General features: G+C 33.7%; 1 protein-coding gene across 1 annotated transcript in view; it reads left to right on the top strand.

Annotated features, from left to right (window-relative positions):
- Window positions 1–9208: 9208 nt before the first annotated feature.
- LOC145239849 (uncharacterized protein C05D11.1-like) overlaps window positions 9209–21471 on the top strand; it is a 79371-nt gene continuing 67108 nt past the window's right edge. Inside the window, exon 1 of the mRNA XM_080103401.1 lies at window positions 9209–9499. Coding sequence (XP_079959527.1) covers window positions 9355–9499 — 145 coding nt within the window. The 5' untranslated portion in view covers window positions 9209–9354. The remainder of the gene's footprint in view (window positions 9500–21471) is intronic.

The following is a 21471-nucleotide window of genomic DNA, read 5'->3' as shown; positions in this document are numbered from 1 at the left end:
TATGGCATGCGCAAAGTCATATTAGTTGTTTTATGTCGCACAACGACGGAGTCGGGCAGCATGTTGCTTACTGGTAAAACTGCATCCTGAAATGGTTTGATGTATGTATGCAAAAGCTTATATAGGAGAGTTCCAGAATATTCCAGACTATTTGTTGTTTCACTGTGCGCAAAGCATAACATAGTCCGTTATCACATGTGTGTGAATGGGCAAATCACGACGTTGTGTCTTTACACATACTTCATACACGTGTGCGTTGAAAACAGTGATTGCTATTAGAATGTCTACTCTGAAGATTTGTTCTGGCCATATATATATAGCAGATGCTACATTGTATTCCATTTTTTTGTTTTGTTTTGAATTTTCCGATGTTATCTAGGAACATAGAATAGTATCAGTTCTCATGCTATACTTAGTCTATTGTCCTACGCTAATGTTATAAGGGGCATAACTACGTATCAAACCGGATATGAAACAGGATATAAAAGAGCTACCATTTTAAGGTGGGGCGTCTTGTCTTGTTTTGAAGTCTCGCGTCGGACACTCTACAAGTGTACTCCGGTTAACCAAGCTTCCCAGTGACGAGCATTTAGCTCTCACACGCTAAGTTCCTTTTCTTTACCTTCATTGACATTTATCTAACTTCAAAAGCAAGTAACCATTTGTATTTACATTATTACGAAGTACTAATAAACCATCTTTTGTTACGCATCCCACTCGGCGTATTTTGTTATATTATTGTATACCGTTGAAACCGGATATAACAGTTAATGATGTAGAAATCTTTCTAGACTTAAGCACGTTATTATTTAAAACCATTAAGAATAACGTTATAATTTAAAAACTTATTATATAAAAGTCCTTCATCAAGTATAAGTGAAAACAAAGTGACGAATTTTTAAGATCGTCTGTAGTCACCTAAAATCATTGTATGTTCTTAAGAAAGCGAACAAATTTGATAGATATTATTTTGATTTGTTTAGGCTACTATACTGGTCACTGTTTAATAGTTGGGTTTTGTTTAGAATTGTACAAATGAAATATGTAATAGGTCTATATGAAAATATCATAACTTCTGAGGTCTAGTGTATGTGTGTAGGCAAGGATGAGTTGTAAGTTTTTCTAATTGTAGTTCAAAATTTAAATAAAGGAAACCAATTTAATATAATGATATGTAAAAAACACAATCTTTGTCTTCATGGTATTTGTATGCAGAGTCTACATATTCCTTTATAGTCATTCAACAACTAGTCAAAGACACATCAGAATAATTTTCGAATAACAAACGACATATCAAGTAACATCAAAATGCTCTGCTCCAAAAAGATAGAAGCATGTTAATTAAATAATTTCAACTTGAAAACAAATTCTTTTTAGAGATCAGTTATTTCCCTTTTGTGAGAAATTATTTTCTAAGCTAGAACTATGCCAATTAGTAGAAAGGGTTTAGACACACCTGGAAAAAAAGGGTAGATCTCCAAATCTCATTGTGAACATATGTGCGAGCCTTTTCAAGTCTCACACAAAAACACACATTCACATTTCAAGCTATGTCATATACATACGCGCACACAAACATACGTGCCCACGTCCACACATGTACACATATTCACGTTTGCGTACATACACTCACATTCACGGTATATACACACACGCTAACTCACACATATGTACTCACACACGCGCACACGAATGCACACATGGACGACGTCACTTCTGCTTTCTGGGGAAATATACACATGCGCAAAACACCACCGGAAACGAGTATAAAACAAAGAGACAAGCTGTTTCTAACCCTTTTTAGGACCAACTCTCGACCAGAGGTTGGGCTAACCAGCCGCCTCCCTTTCGGGAGGCGCACGCTCGCGCGCGTCACGTCCACTTACTACTATGTATGGGGCACGAGCTAACAGACTGTATGTACACATTCCCACTCTTTCTCTTTTTATCTACTACTGGTCCCTGAGAACACCTTCGCGTCAACTCTCATATCCTCTTCTTTGTCTACACGCTGGACTACCATTCTCATTTCCACTACAACACTCATTTCTCTTCCCACGCGCGAACAAACGATAGTGAGATGAACACACATTTCCTATTCTTCTACAACACCAACCCCGCAACGAACATTGGTTACACACGCGCGGAAATGAACACATGTTATAACTAAAACGTTCATTCTTTCAACAGCAAATAAATGACGTTTATCTTATCCATCAATTGAGTCTTTGTTTCCTTCAATTCCATTCGTTTCATTATTTTCTTGTGGCGAGCTAGGGTATTATACTCTGGTCCGCTACACATAAGATTTTATGGCACTTCTCATATCAACAAATGATTGAGAATTAAGATGAACTTTCCTTATTCGCTACCTAGATGTGCTACTGTCAACATTGTTTTTGGCATTTTCTTTTAATAAAAAGATGCTTTATTATCATACATGGATAATTTGTGCATTTATTATTGAATAGGAACAATGTATTATCTATGTTTAATTTTACATATTACTTTTCTTGCTTTGCTTTCTTTATAGTTTAACTATTAATAAATGAAATGTATTTGCTGTTAAATGCTTTATGTCTTGTACTTTGCAGTATTGCTAACATACTACATTGTAGGCGACTGTTCTCATGGTGAACTGATAGAATCTCACTGCCAAGTTCTTCTCTTTTGTTTTACCCAAAATGGACACAAAAGTACTGAGAATTCCTGGCCCACTAAATGTCTACTACAAGGGTCTTGAAAAATGAAGAACCAAAATGTCTGTAGACAGAATAAAACCAAAGATATTGGAAGATTCCTACTCATAAATAACACCCTCCAATTTGATATCTATAGACATGACACCTGGAAAATAATTTTTTAGTGGAAATCGTTCCAGACCAATGTGTGAAAGAAATTGACTGACCATAAAAAAACATGCGGTAACTGTGGTGAATAAATTGAATGAATATTAATGAATGAGTATAAGAAGTCTGATTATACTTGAAAAAAAAGCTTTATTCTACAAGAATGTGTCTCTGTGTGAACAATAGCCACTTACAAAAAAAAAAAAAAATGAACAAGGGAAGTAATTCACTTTTGCAAAGTGTTAAAGTACAGTTAATAGTTCTTTTTTTTTCTTTTTCTTTTCATAAAACTAACAATCTAACATTGAGGACAAAATTACATTCCTTTAAATTGAAATAGATCGATTCTGTTTATAAACAAATAAAAGTGATTACTGGATGAGTTATCAGTCATTAGCAACTCATTTGATGAAGAAGATAGAGTTGTACATCGCCTGGCTAGTTTCCCAGAATCTTATGTTGACAGCATTTGAAGCAAATCAGGATGTTCCCAAGTAATGTTAGTTACTGAATGACTGCTATATATATAAAAAAAAAGAGAAACTAATGGTGCTTAATTGAAAGTCATGATATCAAAACATTGCATTAACAAAAGAGATCTAAGTGTTATCACTGTGGAAAAAATAGATACATGAAACGTGACTGTCAATTGCTTGGTGAAGATATGAAATAGAAATTCAAATGGAATTATCCAAAAAGGAAAGCTTTCTTCGCTAAGAAAATGCCAGATGATTAAAGTGATTCCACAAACGGCTATGTTGTTGGACTTAGTGCACGTCATGGATTATTAATAAATAAAGAAAAGAGCAAGTGGATTGTGAACTCTGGAGCAATCAATGTCATATATGATAAAATGTGAAGAAATTCAAAAAGTTCATCATTATATGATCATAAAAGTTGATCATTATATGATAATTATATGATCATATAAGTTGATTATTATATGATCATATAAGTTGATTATTATATGATCATATAAGTTGATCATTATATGATCATAAAAGTTGATTATTATATAATCATAAAAGTTGATCATTATATGATCATAAAAGTTGATCATTATATGATCATAAAAGTTGATCATTATATAATCATATAAGTTGATTATTATATAATCATATAAGTTGATCATTACATGATCACATAAGTTGATTATTCATATTGTTTGGACTCTTCAGACTACTGTTTTCATCTTGGTCTTATTTTTACAACATTTCAGTTGATGTAACCTCTGACCTTTTTTAGGTGTATCTTGTCAAACTCGAGAATCTTTCTGTTGAACTCAGCAATATAAATGGAATTTTGAACAGAACCTTTTATTTAATCTATAAAGTTAGTATGCTCTCATACTATTAGCCATGACTGGCTAAAGGTCCTAAGTAATTCGCAATTGTATTTTAAGTGTCCCCCACACTGATGATTAAACCCCCCCCCCCCGAAGAGTGTAAATTATGACTGAATTTTACCTTGGTAAATTCTATTCAATTCTATTTTATGCCTGTGTATATTTTCTTTTTTGTATCACACTTCAAAGACTTGCTTGCACATTCGATTTCCCTTCGATTATTTTCTTTGCAGTGCTTCTTTCTACCTCTAAAAGATATTTCCTATTGCATCTGCTTAAAGTGGATATATGTTTTCTTCTCTCCGTGCAACATGAAAAGATAATAAACTATGTAAATCACATTCTAGTCCTGTTACAAGGTTATGTCCAGCTCAGAATTCATTTAATCTCCTAACAACTTGCAGATTTTCCTTTCTAAAATCTTTTCTCAACTTACAGTGTCTAATTGACATGAGTATCAGTGATTGTCAGAGAATTAAGGTGTTGGTCTCAATTCCAAGTTCTCTCCAATCATAACTATGTAAAGACGCCAGCTTTTCTTTTCACTCGTCTTTCATATTTGTCTTCTCTCCTTCCAAACACTCACCTATAATTTAAAATATATTTCGCCCGATGTGTATATTTTTAACTAAAACTATTTTATGTTCTTCTTTATTCAAAATACTTTGCACTAGACTGATAAAAATCATATTTTGTATTTGATTGGGATCTTCATAATTCTGAAGTGGTGTGGAAGAACATGGCTCACCAATTTATAAACAAACAAGCAAAAGAAACAGAAAACATGAGCTAACTGTAATGAATAATTGAATGAATAGTAATAAATGAGTATAATAAGCATGATTATAATCGAAAAAGCTTTAATCTTCCAAGATCTTGTGGGGGTCGCCTGGCCTTTTTTTGGGAACTGACTTCCTCCACAAATAATAAAAATCAAAATAAGAAATCTTATGTGCAACACAAACGGAGGTTTATTTCTGGAATAGAAATAGCAAACAATAACAAGCAAAACATAGTTCTCAATATTTCAGAGTTCTTTTTTCTTGAGTTCATATGAAAGATGGAGAGTCTCTTTTTTTGTGTTCTTTGAATGTTCACATATGTAACAGAGACAATATTAAAGTTCGTCTGTTAAAAGAGAGTATTAATGCACGGAGCAGTGGAAATGAAATAATTGATGTTTGCACACGTGGCAAGTCCTAATGAGAAAGCGTTGAATGAGTCGGAAGAGTTTAAAGAGACGAAAGAATGCTCGAAAGGCTAAGAGACTAAAGAGATAGATTTTGTGTTTGTGCATGTTTATATATGATTTGATCAGCTCCAAACGAGCTCTAGAAAATCAGTTTTAAAATATGTCCTAGGAGGAATTCCATTGGACGGAAGACATCACATGGGGTGCTTTCAACTACGTCCGCACCTTTGGTATATAAAGGTCACGCCGGAATTTGCGTGGGTGTCATTTTTCATTTTTTTAACGCGCCGAAACAATTAATTGCACTGCGCGCCTAAATTGTATTTAACAATTTTAAATTTGAATATTAAACTGTGCCAACTGGCACAAATACTCCCCCCAGATTGGAAAAAAAAAAAAAAAGTTTTTTTTTTCAATATGTAATGTATTCCTTGAAATGTTTCGGCCAGTGGACTTTCTTACCCGTTTTTGTCGTGGGTTTGGTGTCTTCGTCATTTTCTGCTGGACTCCCATGTTCTAAGGGAATTTGTTCTGGTGGGGAAATTGTCTGAGGGTATTCCTCAATGTGTGCTGGTTTAATTCGGTCGATCGCGATGTTGTCTTTCCTGTCTTTCCGTTGGACAGTAAAATATTTTTCACTTCTGTCCAAAACTTGGTATGGTCCAGTGTAATTTGGACAAAATGGCTTTTTGACCGTATCATTCCTGATAAACACAAATTTGCATGTGTGAAGGTCGTTCGGTATATATGTTTGTTTGTCAGCCCTCCTGGTGGGGGTAAATTTGAGAGAAGACATTTTGTTCTTTAATTCCGTCACAAATGTAGCCGTGGGTGAAATATCTGTGTATGCATTAAAATACTGTCCAGGTAGTGTGACTACGGATCCAAAAACTAGCTCCGCTGGTGTGCTTTGTAAGTCTTCTTTTATTGTGTTTCGGATCATTAATAGGATTAATGGTAAATTATCTGACCAGTCCGCGTTGTTAAGACTCGTAGCCAAAGAAGTTTTTAGCTGTCTGTGAAAGCGTTCGACGAGGCCATCTGAGCAAGGGTGATAAGCAGTAGTCTTTATGTGGGTTGTTCCCAACAATTGGCTGAACTCTGCGAAGAGTTTCGATTGAAATTGCGAACCTCTGTCCGTTGTGAGTATTGACGGTACTCCAAAAATTGCTATCCAGTCTTTTAGTATTGTTCCAGCTACTGTCGCCGCCAATGTGTCTTTCATGGGTATGGCTGTTGGCCATCTGCTGAACCTATCGACTATGGTGAGAATGTGGGTGTGTCCTTTTGAGGGCGGTAATGGCCCCACCAAGTCAACATGGATATTGGTGAACCTGGTATCAGGCGCACTGAAAGTGCCCAGCGGTGACTTCGTGTGCCTGTGTATTTTATTTTTCTGACAGGATACACACGTCTTGGTCCAATTTCGAATATCTGCATTCATATTTGGCCAAACAAAGCGGTCTGTTATTATTTTTACGGTGGCTCGTTTGCCTGGATGCGACATATTGTGAAAATGTAGAAAAACATGTCGTCTGATGCTTGGCGGTATGTATGGACGCGGTTGTTCTTTTGCTGTATCACAATAAAGTGTTGTTACACTAAAAGGTACGGGCATTTCCTTCAGTCGCAAAGACGTTTTCTATTGTACGTCAGTGAGTGTCTTGTCCGTCTTTTGTTCTTGTGCAATTAATTCCATAGTTAACGAACTGGAATTTAGTGAAGTTATTGCAGCTCGTGATAATGCGTCCGCCACAATGTTTTCTTGTCCCTTGACGTATCTAATGTCTGTGGAATATTGGGCAATATAATCAAGGTGTCTGATTTCTCTTGGACCATATTTATCTACATGCGTATGCAGTGCATATGTTAACGGTTTATGGTCAGTGTAAATACAGAAGTTTCTTCCTTCTAACAGATGTCTAAAATGTTTAATTGACAAATGAATTGCTAATAGCTCCCTTGAAAAGGTACTGTACTTTGTCTGTGTCTTGCTCAGTTTGGCTGAGAAAAACGATATAGGGGTCATTGTATCCCCTGTTAGTTGATGTATAACTGCTCCTACAGCTATGTCTGACGCGTCTGTAACAACAAGTGTAAGCTTCGATTCTTCGCTGTCCTTAATATAATTCAATTTTGTGAAATTGACTAAGGCAGTTTTAGCTTGATGGAAAGCTTTTAAAGCTGATCCTTCCAGTTTTAATTGTTGGTTTTTCATTTATTTTTTAAACAACAACAATAAGATGATCACAAAAGGTCCAACGGGGGAGAGTCCTTTTGACATCATAGTAATTAGAAATGTTAGGTGAAAGTCCTGCGTGAAAGTAAAGAAAAGGAATTCAAAGTTTGTGTATCTGGCGAAGTTCGCCTTGCTGAAAAAGTCCCATAAGGAAAGAAATTCAAGAAGTGAGTGATTTTGTTGTTATTAGCTTTAGTAGATGTTCGGGATGAATGCCTGTGTGCACAAGTACTTTTTGTGTCCGCATGGCATATGCGTGTGATGTTTACGACGTTGGCGGCGGCGAGGTCGTGAACAATAGAAACATACTCTCGTGGTGTTACGAAGTGAGTTAAGAAGGAGATTAAGCTGAAATGTCTCCGTAAATGGCTATTTTATACCTTTTTGTCCGGCTCCTGCTGCTATCTTCGCTTTTCAAAATTCATAAAAAAGATTATATTCTTAATTTTTCATTGGCTAGTTGTGTCATGTGACTTGTTTTCAACTACGTCCACCAAATATATGTTATTTTTACTTGTTTTGAAAAAAGTGTGTGAGCATATTTAAATATGAGTCGTTGCTGAACGAACATGTTTTTTTTAAAAACGCGCGGGGAAAATCGAAATGAATAATAGTTCGTTATTTGTGCACTAGTGTGTGTATGTGTGTGTGTGACTGTACAAAAGAGAAAACTGATTTGATTTTCGCTGGTCAACTCTTGTATATGTGAGTTCTAGAACATTCCAGCCTGTCTGTTGTATCACTGCGCGTGAAATGCAACATAGTTCCTTTATTGCATGTGCAAATTACGACATTTTGTCTTTGTGCGTTCTGATATCCATAGGCGTTGAAACGGTGATTGCTATGAAAATATCCCTGTGTTGCGGCCGTTTGTAGTAGATGCTACAACCTCTTATTTTCTTGTTCATTATCCTATAAACTATACAATGACCACGGGTTTATTTTAGGGAGTCTTGTTACTCAAACAGAGTTAGTGGTAGGATTCAGAGAGGGTGTTTGCGTGAGGGTATTGGATTTGCCTCCGGACAAATAACAAGAAAAAATTGCACAGAATTTATCTGCCTTGGAGGGGAAAAAAAAAAAAAAAAAAAATTCTGGTTAACTTAAATGCTGTTTGAACTGATAAGAGCTCTATAGACGATCATTTTACGTTAAATTTATATGCAACAAAAACATTGATCCTCCACACTAAATTCTTTTTTTTCCTCTTTTTATTTTAGTTTTTAATTTTTTTTGAACGAAATTATATACTCATTTGGGTTAGAAACGATTTTTTTCTTATTTTTGTTGATCTACTTTTGGTACCCCCCCCCCAATACCACTGGCCCAATTTAAATTCAGAAATAAGCAAGTTTTAAAACTTGAACCACTTTGAAAAGTAGTATTGATTTTTATTTAAAAAATGAAATATTATTAATAATTCTGGTTAAAGTTATTTCTATTATTTTAAAATTAAAACCCAAATAGTTTTGTCTAAATTTAAATAAATAAATTAGCTAGTAAAATATAATAAGAAATAAAATTAGAAAGAATAGTTTATCTCGCAATATGAGACTCCCTAAAAACAAACCAGCCGGCCTAATATGACGAAAGAAATAGGAAAAAAAGTAATCAGCAGGAGGAGCAGCGTTCGTCATATAGCGGTCTAGGGCAGGTAATCCTCTTTCAGCTCAAAAAAGAAAAAAGTGAGGAGAGCGTAAGACACGGAACCCAAAAAGCAACCTCTACAATGGCACTCGGAGACTTTGAATATGTTTGCACTGTTGAAGCGAACGGCTCGATTCCAGTCTCCAAATATAAGTCTAAGAAAACCGGACTGACTGTATTTCTTGCTGCTGTCGATGGACCCATTGTCAATGGATATTTCTGTCTGGGTAAATAAAATTCACGAGGTTTCATGCCCCCCCCTCCCTCATTTTTCTTTTTTTTTTTTTTTAAATTTGTACATTATGTTTTGCATGTTATGTCGGAGTTTTTATGAGAACTTGAATGTTATTTTAGATTGATTTTTTTTTTTTTTAAATATTTTCTTAGCTTTATTTCTGATTACATTTTATATATGTTGCATTGCACAGTTGAACACCATATTTTGATTAATAAAAACAAATCTTCAAGACAATGGCGTCTCTTAATCTTATAAAAAGAGATTTTAAAAAGAAAGCGAAATAATATCGAGATATAAATAAATTTTATTTTAAAAGACAAAATAACTTACGATTAATGTTGCCGTTATCGTTTTCTTTTTTAAAACAAAAACTTTGCAGTAGTTTTTTTTTTTCTTTCGAGTGCTTATACAGATTAACCCCCATGGCTGCCCATATTGGCTCGGTAAAATTCCATAAATTTCGACAACAGCCGAAAGGCAACTAGACAAAACAATGGGGTTCCTTTAATGGAAAACGATAAACGAATGTTTGTTTCTGTCATGCGAAGAATTTGGTTTTGTGGATGCAGGATTATTGTTGCATTTTACTCGTGCAGTTTATTTGTTTTGGTTTTAGCGGTGAAATTTGAGACCAATCCAATTCATTTATTCCAAATATCTACATTCTACCCTTTTCCAAAAAAAATGGAAAAATAGTTATTTCTAGTTGTTGAAAGAATTTAAATTTTATAGACGCCAAAGCATCGAAACCGAAAAAGAAAATAAAAAGCAAATAAAACATGACTAAAATTTTAGTTAAAATTAGTTGATTTCTTAATTTTGAATTTATCAAGTAAAGAGGGTAAAACTATACAAACACCGTGACAGCGAATTAACCCTAACCCTAAACCCTAACCCTAAACCCTAACCCTAACGCTGTCACGGTGTTTGTATAATAATACCGTAAAGAGAGCCAAATGGGGGTCGACCATTCATGTTGTACGTAAATACTTAAAAAAAAAAAAAAAAAAAAAAAAAAAAGGGGGGGGTGTTTATTTAGAATTTACACTTGATTAAAAATGTAAAAAAAACTCTTTATGGTGTAACGACGTACTCGTCACTGAACGAAGATTAAAAAACAAAACGTAAATTAAGTAATATTTTAATTAAGAAAATCAAATTTTGCGATTTTTAGCGATTACCGTTTTTGGTGCTAGTTCACTTTTTAAATCGTATTTCCAAGTTTAATTAAAGTTTTATGATGTTTTTTTTTTTATTATTCAATTGTAAGGTTGAAGTACATAATAGGTACAAAACACCCTTCCCTCACCATGTTAAGAATGGCTTTTTAAATGTTATTTCAGCACGGATCAATAAGTTCACTAGCACCAAAGTTTTTATTATTTTGAATACAAAATCTCTGCAATAATTGTCGCCCTTGAATTTTGGCAATTGCCACTTTCCGACCCCCTCGCTTTTTTCATAATTTTTTTTTTTTTTTTATTAAAAAAAAAAAAAAAAAAAAACTATTGGATCAAACTAAACAAGTAACGATTAATTTGTGATTTTTTTAAAATTTCATCTTCCTTCCGTGATGAGCACATGCCACATACATCACATTTTTTTTTTGTTTTTTAATCAAGTGAAAAATCTACAGCAGTGTAGTAGGCAATCAACAATTCCCCCACTATCCAACAATCATGAGGTTGTTTGCATGGCAACCGAGAAGACTAACATACTTGTCAGTCGGTTTGTCTTAAACTTCACATTGGACCCAGCAAACTACTCCCTCCCTGACTTTCCTTTGTGGACAGACACCACACTAGATGATCTGAAAATCATCCCTTCTTAGGTGCATGATATAAAAAAACCTGGACATCTCATAAGCATGTGGACCCGATCTCATCCCAGATGTGCTATTAAAAAAATGCTCCGATGAGGTTGCTCCAGTCCTCTCCAAAGTATACAGCAAATGCCTTAACGAATCTTGCTTTCTTGATTGCTGGAAAACTGCTTCTGTAGTACCAGTTTACAAAAATTCTGGCAAAAGAACTGACCCATTAAATTAACGCTCCATTAGCCTCCTCCCGCTTTTCGCCAAAATATTTGAGTCCATAATTGACTAAGCCCTAGTTCATCACCTTACAGCTGCTAAACTTCTGACTGACCAACAATATGGATTTAGACAAGCCCGTTCTACAGCAGATATCTTAATTGTAATCTCTGAACGTATATACCATATACTGGACAAAGCATGTGAAGGTAGAGCGGTAGTCCTAGATATATCTAAGGTTTTTGACAGGGTATGGCACAATGGTCTTCTCAGAAAATCAGATCTTATGGTATCACTGAAGAAATACTGAACGTAATTAAATCCTAAGTAAGAGAAGGATCTAGGTTGTCTTCGATGATCGTACATCTAAACAATATTAAATGCGGGTGTACCTCAGGGATCTATCCTTGGACCCTTATTATTTCTAATATTCATAAATGACTTCCCTAATAAAATTGTTTCTGAGATGGGTATATTTGCTGATGACACCAGGCTCTATAATCGGCACGCGGGGTAAACAAATGAACACATACCTAAGGAAATGGCAAAAACTTCAATCTGCAGTTGAATGGGGACAAAAAAGATGGTCACATTAAATGCTGCCAAGACTAAGCTTCTTTCCTTCAATAATTACAAGAATCCCTCTCAACCACTAATAGTTATGACTAAAGATACGTTACCTGAAAGTATTTCTTTCAAATTCTTTGGCTTAATGTTCACAAGGAACATGAACTGGAACAGATAAATTAAGAGAATGCCAAGGCCGCTGCAAAGAAGGTGGGCTCTCTCTACTGTGCTAGAAAGCTACTTACACCTGAAAGTATCCTGTATCTTTACAAGGCCACCATCTGCCCATCTATGGAGTACTGTTGTCACATTTGGGCTGGTGTATCTGCTACTAGTCTCTCGCTCCTGGACAGGGTTCAAAAGACAGTTGCCAACCTGATAGGTTCTGAACTGTCATCTAAGCTTCAACCTCTGTCCAATTGATGAAATGTTGCATCCTTCTGCCTGTTCTACAAGTATTTTAATGGTGAATGCTCCAAACTACGCTCTTGTACCCCTTCAACATAAATACCCCCAATAAGCAGCAAAATCCCATCCCTACACAGTAGAGATCCTTAGATGTAAGAAAGTCTTCTACTCTAATAGTTTCTACCTCAGAACTGCTAGACTTTGGAACTCCCTTCTGCTTTCCTGCTTTCCCAACTGTACTGACATGCAAAAGTTAAAGTGTAATGTGAACAGACATCTTGCTGCTCAATTCCCTACATAGTATCCCTGCAACTTCTGTCCCTGATAGTAGCCCCCTACATGAAAGTGACACTGTACCTTGTTTGAGGTGAAAATTAAATTAAAAAAAAAAAAAAATTGTAAATAAGCACAACTTCTACAGAAGTTGAACTGAACTGATTTTTATTGCTCAATCAAGTTTAGATTTGGCAAAAGTCGGTTTGTTTCTGTTCAAATTCAGAAATACTGGTGCTTGTGTACTTTTGCCACTGCGCTTTTTTTTAAATAGTGGCGATTCACCACTGTCAGAATGAAATTTAAGAAATTGTAATACCAAATTTCACATGAAAACAATAGTATCTGCGTATTCCTTGTATTTTTCAGATGATTATATCCAAAAATTACGAAAATCGATAAGGTAGAAAATTATTTATTAAAGAAAATAGAATTTGAAGGAAACAATCATATTTGCACAGGAGAATTCAAAAGGGGGATAATTTCCTCCTGATAATTCTTGGAAAATTCAGGAAAAATTTTAACAGTTGCAAAAAACTTGTATATTTTATTTTTACATTATTTAATTTTTAGGTGAACAGTTATTTTTATATTAACAATTATGAAAAAATCTTAAATGAAAAAAACAAACAGACTCAGAACCACTGTATATCTGTAATGTTTATTTTGTTTTGCATTAGTCACATTAAACATTTAGAGTTACTTGCCTTGTTTATGTTTTCGGTTTATTTTATGAAATCAAGATGGCCATAATTTTTCGCTTGCTAACACGATTAAAGTTTTTTCTAATAATTCAGTAATATTCAGGTAATTTCACCTGCATAATTTGAAAGCTAACATTGTAATTTATTAGAATTGACAAAAAAAAAATCAGTAAACACCATTGTTTTTTTTTTTATTTGAAAACTCTATTTATCGATTACAAAATTTCGTTCTGATAATGTAGAAGCACCTAAATAGTTTTCCAGGTTAAATTCAAGCTTCACAATATCTTTTTTATTAAATTGTTAGGTGGAAGCACAGAATAGTTACAAAACACCCTTTCCATGTTAAGAATAGCTTTCAAAATAACGTTATTATTTCAGTACGGTGGCAAAAGTGCACAAGTACCGAAATAACCCATCCAAAAATAACTGGGACTTATGTAGTGAAGTTAACAAACGAAAAAAAGGTAAAAAAAAAAAAAAAGTTTTTTTTTTTTATCTAACTAGCTTATTTTTATGTGTTTTTAAATAGTTTTAAATGCTCTTTATTTCATTGCAAATATCCATTTGTACGAGTTAGTAGCCAACAAGATGGCCTCCAACAGTCTACTTCATTTCCATGTCGGCAACCATCTTAGTGACTACCAACTCGTAAAAAGTGAATATTTGCAATGAAATAAAAAGCATTAAAAACTATTTAAAAACACAAAAAATAAGCCAAGTAGGCATAAAATTTATCTATGGTAACATTTATTGTATATTTGAATTTTTCCATTAGTCGTTTGTTGGCTTAACTTCACAATTCCTCTCATTAACAGATTTTACCGAACCACTATGAGAATGCTATGGATAGCTCCAAATTCGGCATAAATTTAATGACAATTTTCTTTTGAAAATCACAAATTCGGCAAACATTGGCCACTGATGCTTTTTGTTTTAAGTTAAGCCCCCCCCCCCCCCATCGTAATCTTTCTCAAATATCTTGATAATGTTTTCACACATACAATTGATGGGATTAGCTTTAAAATCTTTTTTCCTGGCATGACTTGCTAAAAATAATGGCAAAGAGAAATAAAATTAAACTTAAAAGTAACAAAAAAAAAAACCCACAAAACAATAACACTATAACCTATAGAAAGTGAAATAAATAAAACTTAAGAAATTTTAATTTAAATTTCATGATTCAAATTTAATATTCATTTAAAAAGCAGTGAAAATATGGTACTTTTGTGCAATATGAACCAAACTAAAATGACTTGTTCCGAACAAAACCTAAAATTAGGTTAATAAGGGTTAAATAAAAAGGACAAATGTTAAGATTGTATGCCTAAACAGAATGTAATAAAAATTGTATATAGGCTTTTTTGTTTTTTATTCAGTTTTCACCTCAAACAAGACACAATGCCACTTTGAAGTAGGGAACTACTATTGGGGACATAGGTTGCAGGGATATTATGAAAAGAGATGAGTAGCAAGATGTCTGTTCACATTACACTTTAACTTCTGCATGTCTGTACAGTTGAGAAAGCAGAATCCTGGAAGGGAATTCCAAAGTCTAGCAGTTCTGAGGAAGAAACTATTGGAGTAGAAGGCTTTCTTACACCTGGGGATCTCTACTGTGAAGGGGTGGGATTTAGCTGCTTGTCGAGTTTGTCGGGGGTATTCATGTTGAGGGGGTACAAGTGCTTGTAGTTCGTCAGAGCATTCACCATTAGAGTACTTATAGAACAGGCAGAGGGATGCAACATTTTGTCGATGGGACAGAGGCTGAAGCCTAGATGACAGTTCAGGACCTATCAGGTTGGCGACTCTCTTTTGAACCCTGTCAAGGAGTTAGAAACTGGACAAAGCATGTGAAGGTAGAGTGGTAGTCAGATGCACCAGCCCAAATGTGACAACAGCACTCCATACATGGGCGAATGGTGGCCTTATAGAGGTACAGGATACTTTAATGCGTAAGTAGTTTCCTAGTACGGTAGAGAGAGCCCACCTATTCCAGTTCATGTTCCTTATAAACGTTAGGCCGAGGAGTTATGTTATTGTTTGTAAAATGAATAACCATTTACAGTTAAAATCTAGTTCGTATTATGCATGTAATCTGAAGAAAAACATGTTTGAAAAGGTACTTATACAGTTTAATCAAGACATTAAAAAATGAAAATACTGAAAACCAGTTATATTGTGTGTACCCATTATGGAATAAAGTTCTCCCCCAAAAATTTCACTTAATTTGATCAAGTATTTTTTTTTTATAGCAGAAAAACAATTTTTTATGACAACGAGCTGAACATAGCCACGAGGATGGTACGGGAGGGGCGCCACAGGGAGATAACTCGGTCTAAAGTACCGACCCCCTCTCCTTATGTTAAATAATAGCTTTTCTTCCTTCCTTCCTTGTGGCCTGAAAATCAAAACGTGGCTACTTTTTGCTTGATGTCATAATAAATTGTTTTTCTGCTGTAAAAAAAACCCAAAAAAAACTACTCGATCAAATTAAGTCAATTTTTTTTTTTCAGAAAACTGAATTCCATAATGGGTATGTATAATAGAACTTTTTTTCAATATTTTCATTTTTTAATGTCTTGATTAAACTGTACAAGTACCTTTGAAAATGCTAGATTAATAGTTACAAAATGGCATCTTACTGGAATCAGAAATACTGTATTAAAAAAAAAAGCTAACTTAACGTTAACTGAAATTAAGCGACCATTTTCATTATTCCAGAAAGTAATTTTATTAATTTTCAGAATAGTATTTAATAATGGCTAACACAAGTGTTTACAAATTAACTGAGGGAAAAAATGTTATTAAAATCCCCCCCCCCCCATGTAATACTAAATTAATTTGAACTCCAAAACGTTCCTGTCAATCTTTAAAATATATGTAATCATTTATACACTAATTTTATTTAAATTTTTAAGATGCATCTGATGTTAACGTTTATCAGAAAAAATGTCTCATTTTATGTAAAAGTACAGAAAACATGTTTCAAGGAAAAAAAAATTAGTTTACTTGAAAAAATTTATGAAATTATCAAACAAGATCTCATGTGGGCCACGAAAAAGTTCTAAAATGAGATTATTTTTATTTTTGTCCTAATTGCCCACCCTTTTATTTTATATTTTTTTTGTTTTTTTTGTGGATGTGGATTTCCCTACATTAAAAACTGACCTTGTGTCTAACTCTGTTCACGTGAGGAGGCAAATAGATAATGACTGTTTAATGTTAGTTGACTTAAATTGTAAATTGATTTAAAATATACATTCTGAGATTAAGGGATTAGGATTAAATGCCCTTGAAATTTTTTATTTTCTTTTTTTTAAGAAACAAAACATGAGCCATATGATTTGTGTGGAAGGGGATGCTTTGTAGTACTGCAGACGAGGTTTCTGCCACCCTATCAAGTGGAGGTGGTTATAACAGAGGATGACATGTCATTATTCTTAAAACCTTGCCATCCACACCATTAAATAGGACTTTTGGATTTGTATGGTTAACTGGTTTATTGAATCTTTTATGCCATAAACCTTTCATTGTAGTTTCAGGTGAAAGTTTAGATTTTCGAAAATGTGATATGTCCTAGCTCAAAAATTGTGTGTATATGTATGTATGTGTGTGTGTGTGTGTGTGTGTGTGTATATATTACTAGCGGGCTACCTGGCATTGCTCAGGATCGTATAAACAACGATAAAATCTAATTTGATGTTGAATATATCTAAGAAAGATCCCCTGCAAATATTAAGAGTATCATTATAAATAACAATGTTTTCAAATGTTTTTATTTCCGCACAGCCTCCTTATATTAACAGAAGAAAGTCAGCATGAAATCAGTCATAGTTTGATGTGTTCCGAATCGATTATCGTGAAAATTTGATATTTTATATTTCTTAAATGCAATAATCACGATGGTATAATTATTTTGATTGGAAAATAAATGTTTAACTGTTGGTACCCCTCCAAAAAAAACTTGGAAACTGCATCCCCCCCCAAAAAAAAAAAAATGAAAAGAAAAGAACAATGTCAAACTTTCCAGAACGCTCGGAAAAATGTAAACAGAAAAAAGAAGAATCGAATGTAAAGAAACAAAATAAAACAGAAATGAATTAGTAAATGGTACAAAAAAATAATGGAAGAAATAACAATGTCAAACTGTCCACAAAGATTGAAAAGATGTAAACAGCAAAAAGAAAAATCTTATGGAACGAAACGAAATAAAACGGAAACGATATAATGTATGGTTTATAAAAAAAAAAATGGAAAGAGTGTGAAACTTCGAAAAAAAGTAATCGATATATTTGCCTTAGTGTAAAAATGTGACCCACGTAAAACTAAGCGCGGTTTTAGGTGTAAAATTGATATTTTAGATTACGAAATGCAGTAATTACGATGGTGTAATTAATTTGACCGGAAAAGTAATATCTAACTATGGGAGCAGAAAGGAAAAAAAAAAAAGAACGCTGTCAAACTTACCAGAAAGTTCGTAAGAATGTAAAAAGAAAAATCAAAGTGGACGAAACCAAATAAAACGGAAATAAATATTTAAAAATAACGATGTCAAATTTTCCAGAAAGATAGGAAAAATGTAAACAGAAAAATAGAATGGAACAAAACGAAATCTAACGAAAATCATGTAATATATGGGTTCCAGAAAAAATAAAGAAATAAATAAAAATAAAATGGAAAGAATGTGTTTGTAATTTGTTTGTATAAGTGTAAAAATGTGGAAAATGTGTAAGTAATGTATTTATATTTCCTAGTGTATAAATGTGAACAACGTATAAATAATCCATGTAATTTATTTGTGTTTTTTTTTTTTTTTTAGTGTTAAAAAAATCAGGCTGTATTACAAAGAAAGAAACTATCTTAAACTTGCAGAAGGAAGAGGAAAATCGGAAAGAAAGAAATAAACAAAATGTAAAGTTCATAGAAATAGAAACAGAGGATAGTTTATAAAAATAAATAAATTAAAAAAATAAATGAAAAGAAACGGTGGTGAACTTGCTGAGAAAGAGAGGAAACATGGAAAGAGAAGAAATAAATTTGAGAAAGGGAAAGATTGGGGAAATGAAAAACAGAGGGAAGATACATGGATCCTCCCCCAAAAAAAGCCAAGAAAATGATTTTGTAATTGCTGAAGAATGCGAAATAAAACGGAATTGAAGTATAAGTTTTAATGCACTGTAAGGAAATGTAAAGTTTTTTGGTTTGTGTTTGTTTTTATTTTTAACCAATCGAAAAGTTAGCATGGTGCGTTTCACCTAAATTGCAGTCCAGTTTTTATGAAAACCTAAACCGGCGTTCGTCCTTATTTGTCTCCTGTGAATGGTCACGGACGGTGTAAATGAGTGGCGGTGAAAGTATGAATTTTTTAGAGAGAGATGACTTTACTACTTCCATTGATCGTAACCGGTTTTGGCAGTGAACTCTCACCAGATATAATATGGGAAGCTCCAATCTGCGAGTTAGTGGATAGCTAATATGCCTATAACACACCTTAGATATCGTGATGCAGTTTGTGCATAGTACATCTGCATAAAATGTTTAGATTCTTAATCCTATTAAGGTCAGACGGGGAAAAATGAGTTCATTTTATTTATATAGAAAAAATAGATAGAAGAGAAGATAGATAGATAACATGTAGACTTAATTTAGTATGATGTATTAAATATGAAACAAACAAAAGTATTTTTTAAATTGGTAAATATGCTAGTATTATAGGCTTATTCCCAAAATGGCAGAATCATTCATTGGATTTCATTAATTAAATGGTAATCGCAAAAAAATGGAATCTGAAATAAGTCTAATGAAAAGAAGTTAATACATTTGTCAAGATGTGTTGCAATACTGGTGTTTATAAATTTTAAGACTTTGAAATATTTTCATAATTTTTATATTGAGAAAGCGCAAATATTGCAAGAATAAAAATGTGTTTTTTAAAATTATTTTTGTTACTAAAAAACTTCTTTTCATTGTTTCCGTTCTGACATCTTGTTTCCAGTCCACCATTTTGTTATTGTTCATGCCAACATAGTACATCAGCTTATTTTGACTAAGTTAGTTTTTTTCCTATTAATATGCAAATTGATTTTAATACTAATACATTCAGCATGTGATAATCTTTAAAAAAAAAAAAAAAAAAAACTACCCACTCTATACATTAACCAAAATAGTTTAATGTTACATCATTAATTACACAATTTCATTTATTTTATTTTTTTGGTCTCCTGATTTAATGGAGAGGAACCTATGTTTTCAGTGGCGTCCGTGCGTTCCTTAGTCTGAACGATTGCCAGATAAGCGTCCATTAGGATTTCCTGAAATTTTGCCGCAAATTGTAGTTCATTAAATAGATGTGCATAGTAAAAAAAAAAAATTTTGCGAAAATTCGCGTTGTCTCCAGGGGCTCAAAAGAGATAAAAAAAATTAAAAAATGGCCCCAAATGACACATTTTGCCCCATAACTTTTGATCCATCCATTTGATTTTTCTGAAACTTGGCCAAAATGTGGAGCCCATTGTTCTTAATATAAATCTAGTATGGGTGACCCTGGCAAAATTCTAATTGCGGGGACTTTAAGTGGCTCTTTATTTCATATTTCTCAACAAAAACTTGATCTGTCTGACTATATAGTGGTTTTTCACAGTGATCAACTCAAATATAATGTGTTATGGCCTGAAACTGCACCGTTATCCATTTACACTGGGATTCAACATCCCCAGGGGCTCAAAAGAGGTAAAAAAAAAAAAGCTCCAAAATGGCCCAAAATGACATTTTTTACCTCATAGCGTTTGATCCATCCATTAGATTTTCCTGAAACTTGGCCAAAATGTGGACATTGTTCTTACTATAAATTCAGAATGAGTGACCCTGGCAAAATTCTGGTTCGCATCCCTCTGGGACTTTTAGGGCTAAAAAAAAACAAAAAAAACATGCGTTTTTGGAGCTCTTTTTTTTTTCTTTTTTTTTTTATATTACTCAAAAACTTGATATGTATGTCTATATAGTGGTTTTCCATGGTGATGAATTCAAATGTACATGTCTTAAGGCATGAAACTGCATGGTTTGGTTTGTCCATTTTCACTGGGATTCGGCGTTCCCAGGAACTCAAAAGGGGTCACAAATGCCCCCAAATTGCAAAAAAAAAAATGACTTTTTACCCCATAACTTTTGATCCATCCATTAGATTTTTCTGAAACTTGGTGAAAATATGAAAGCAACGTCGGCCCTTCACACTTTTTACATTCAGCAAGGATGTGACAACAATATGCCATGCAATATAGAATACTGGCAGATGTTAAATATTTTCTAGTTTCATAGGGGGAGCCTACCTTCTTGGCAGCATCTTTTTATGTACTTATTCCACTTTGTTGAGAATATTATACCAAAGAGTTGAAATGTTTGGCTTTTGGGAAGAATACTATCTGATGTACCAATTGATGGTTGGAAAAGTTTCTTATACTTAAAGGAAAGGTGCTTTGTTATGGTAACATTAAATGTAACCATCCATTTTTGGCTTCAGTTTGTAGTAGATTGGAAGTCATTTTCTAAGTATTTAGCCATTCCTTTTCATGCATGGGCAGCTGATTTATTCTCCTTCCAGAAATAGAACATGGTATCATTAGCAAATACACCTATCTCGGACACAATTGCATCAGGAAGGTTGTTTGTTAGGTTGACTAAGACTGCTTCAGCTGCAGTTTTGTTTGGAAATCTTGGCTACTTCTGAAAACCAGAAGGAGTAATTGATGTATCACCAGTTGCCTATATATATCCATATATATATATATGTGTGTGTATGTATATATCTGTGGAAATATTCTTTATTCACTTATATTTTCTTTTTATATATACTAATCCTTCTTTAAGAAATGACCATGGGGATATTAGATTAGTAGCAATGGTAATTACAGGCTTCGTTTTCCTAGATTTGCAAAATGCTACCTAATTTTGTGGGTGAAAGAGCATAATGCTCAAGAG

Source organism: Euprymna scolopes, chromosome 19 (assembly GCF_053919585.1).
Source record: "Euprymna scolopes isolate OS-2025 chromosome 19, ASM5391958v1, whole genome shotgun sequence".
Lineage (NCBI taxonomy): Eukaryota > Metazoa > Mollusca > Cephalopoda > Sepiida > Sepiolidae > Euprymna > Euprymna scolopes.
The sequence above is the reverse complement of the archived record's forward strand: the minus strand, read 5'-3'. Positions and strand labels throughout refer to the sequence as shown.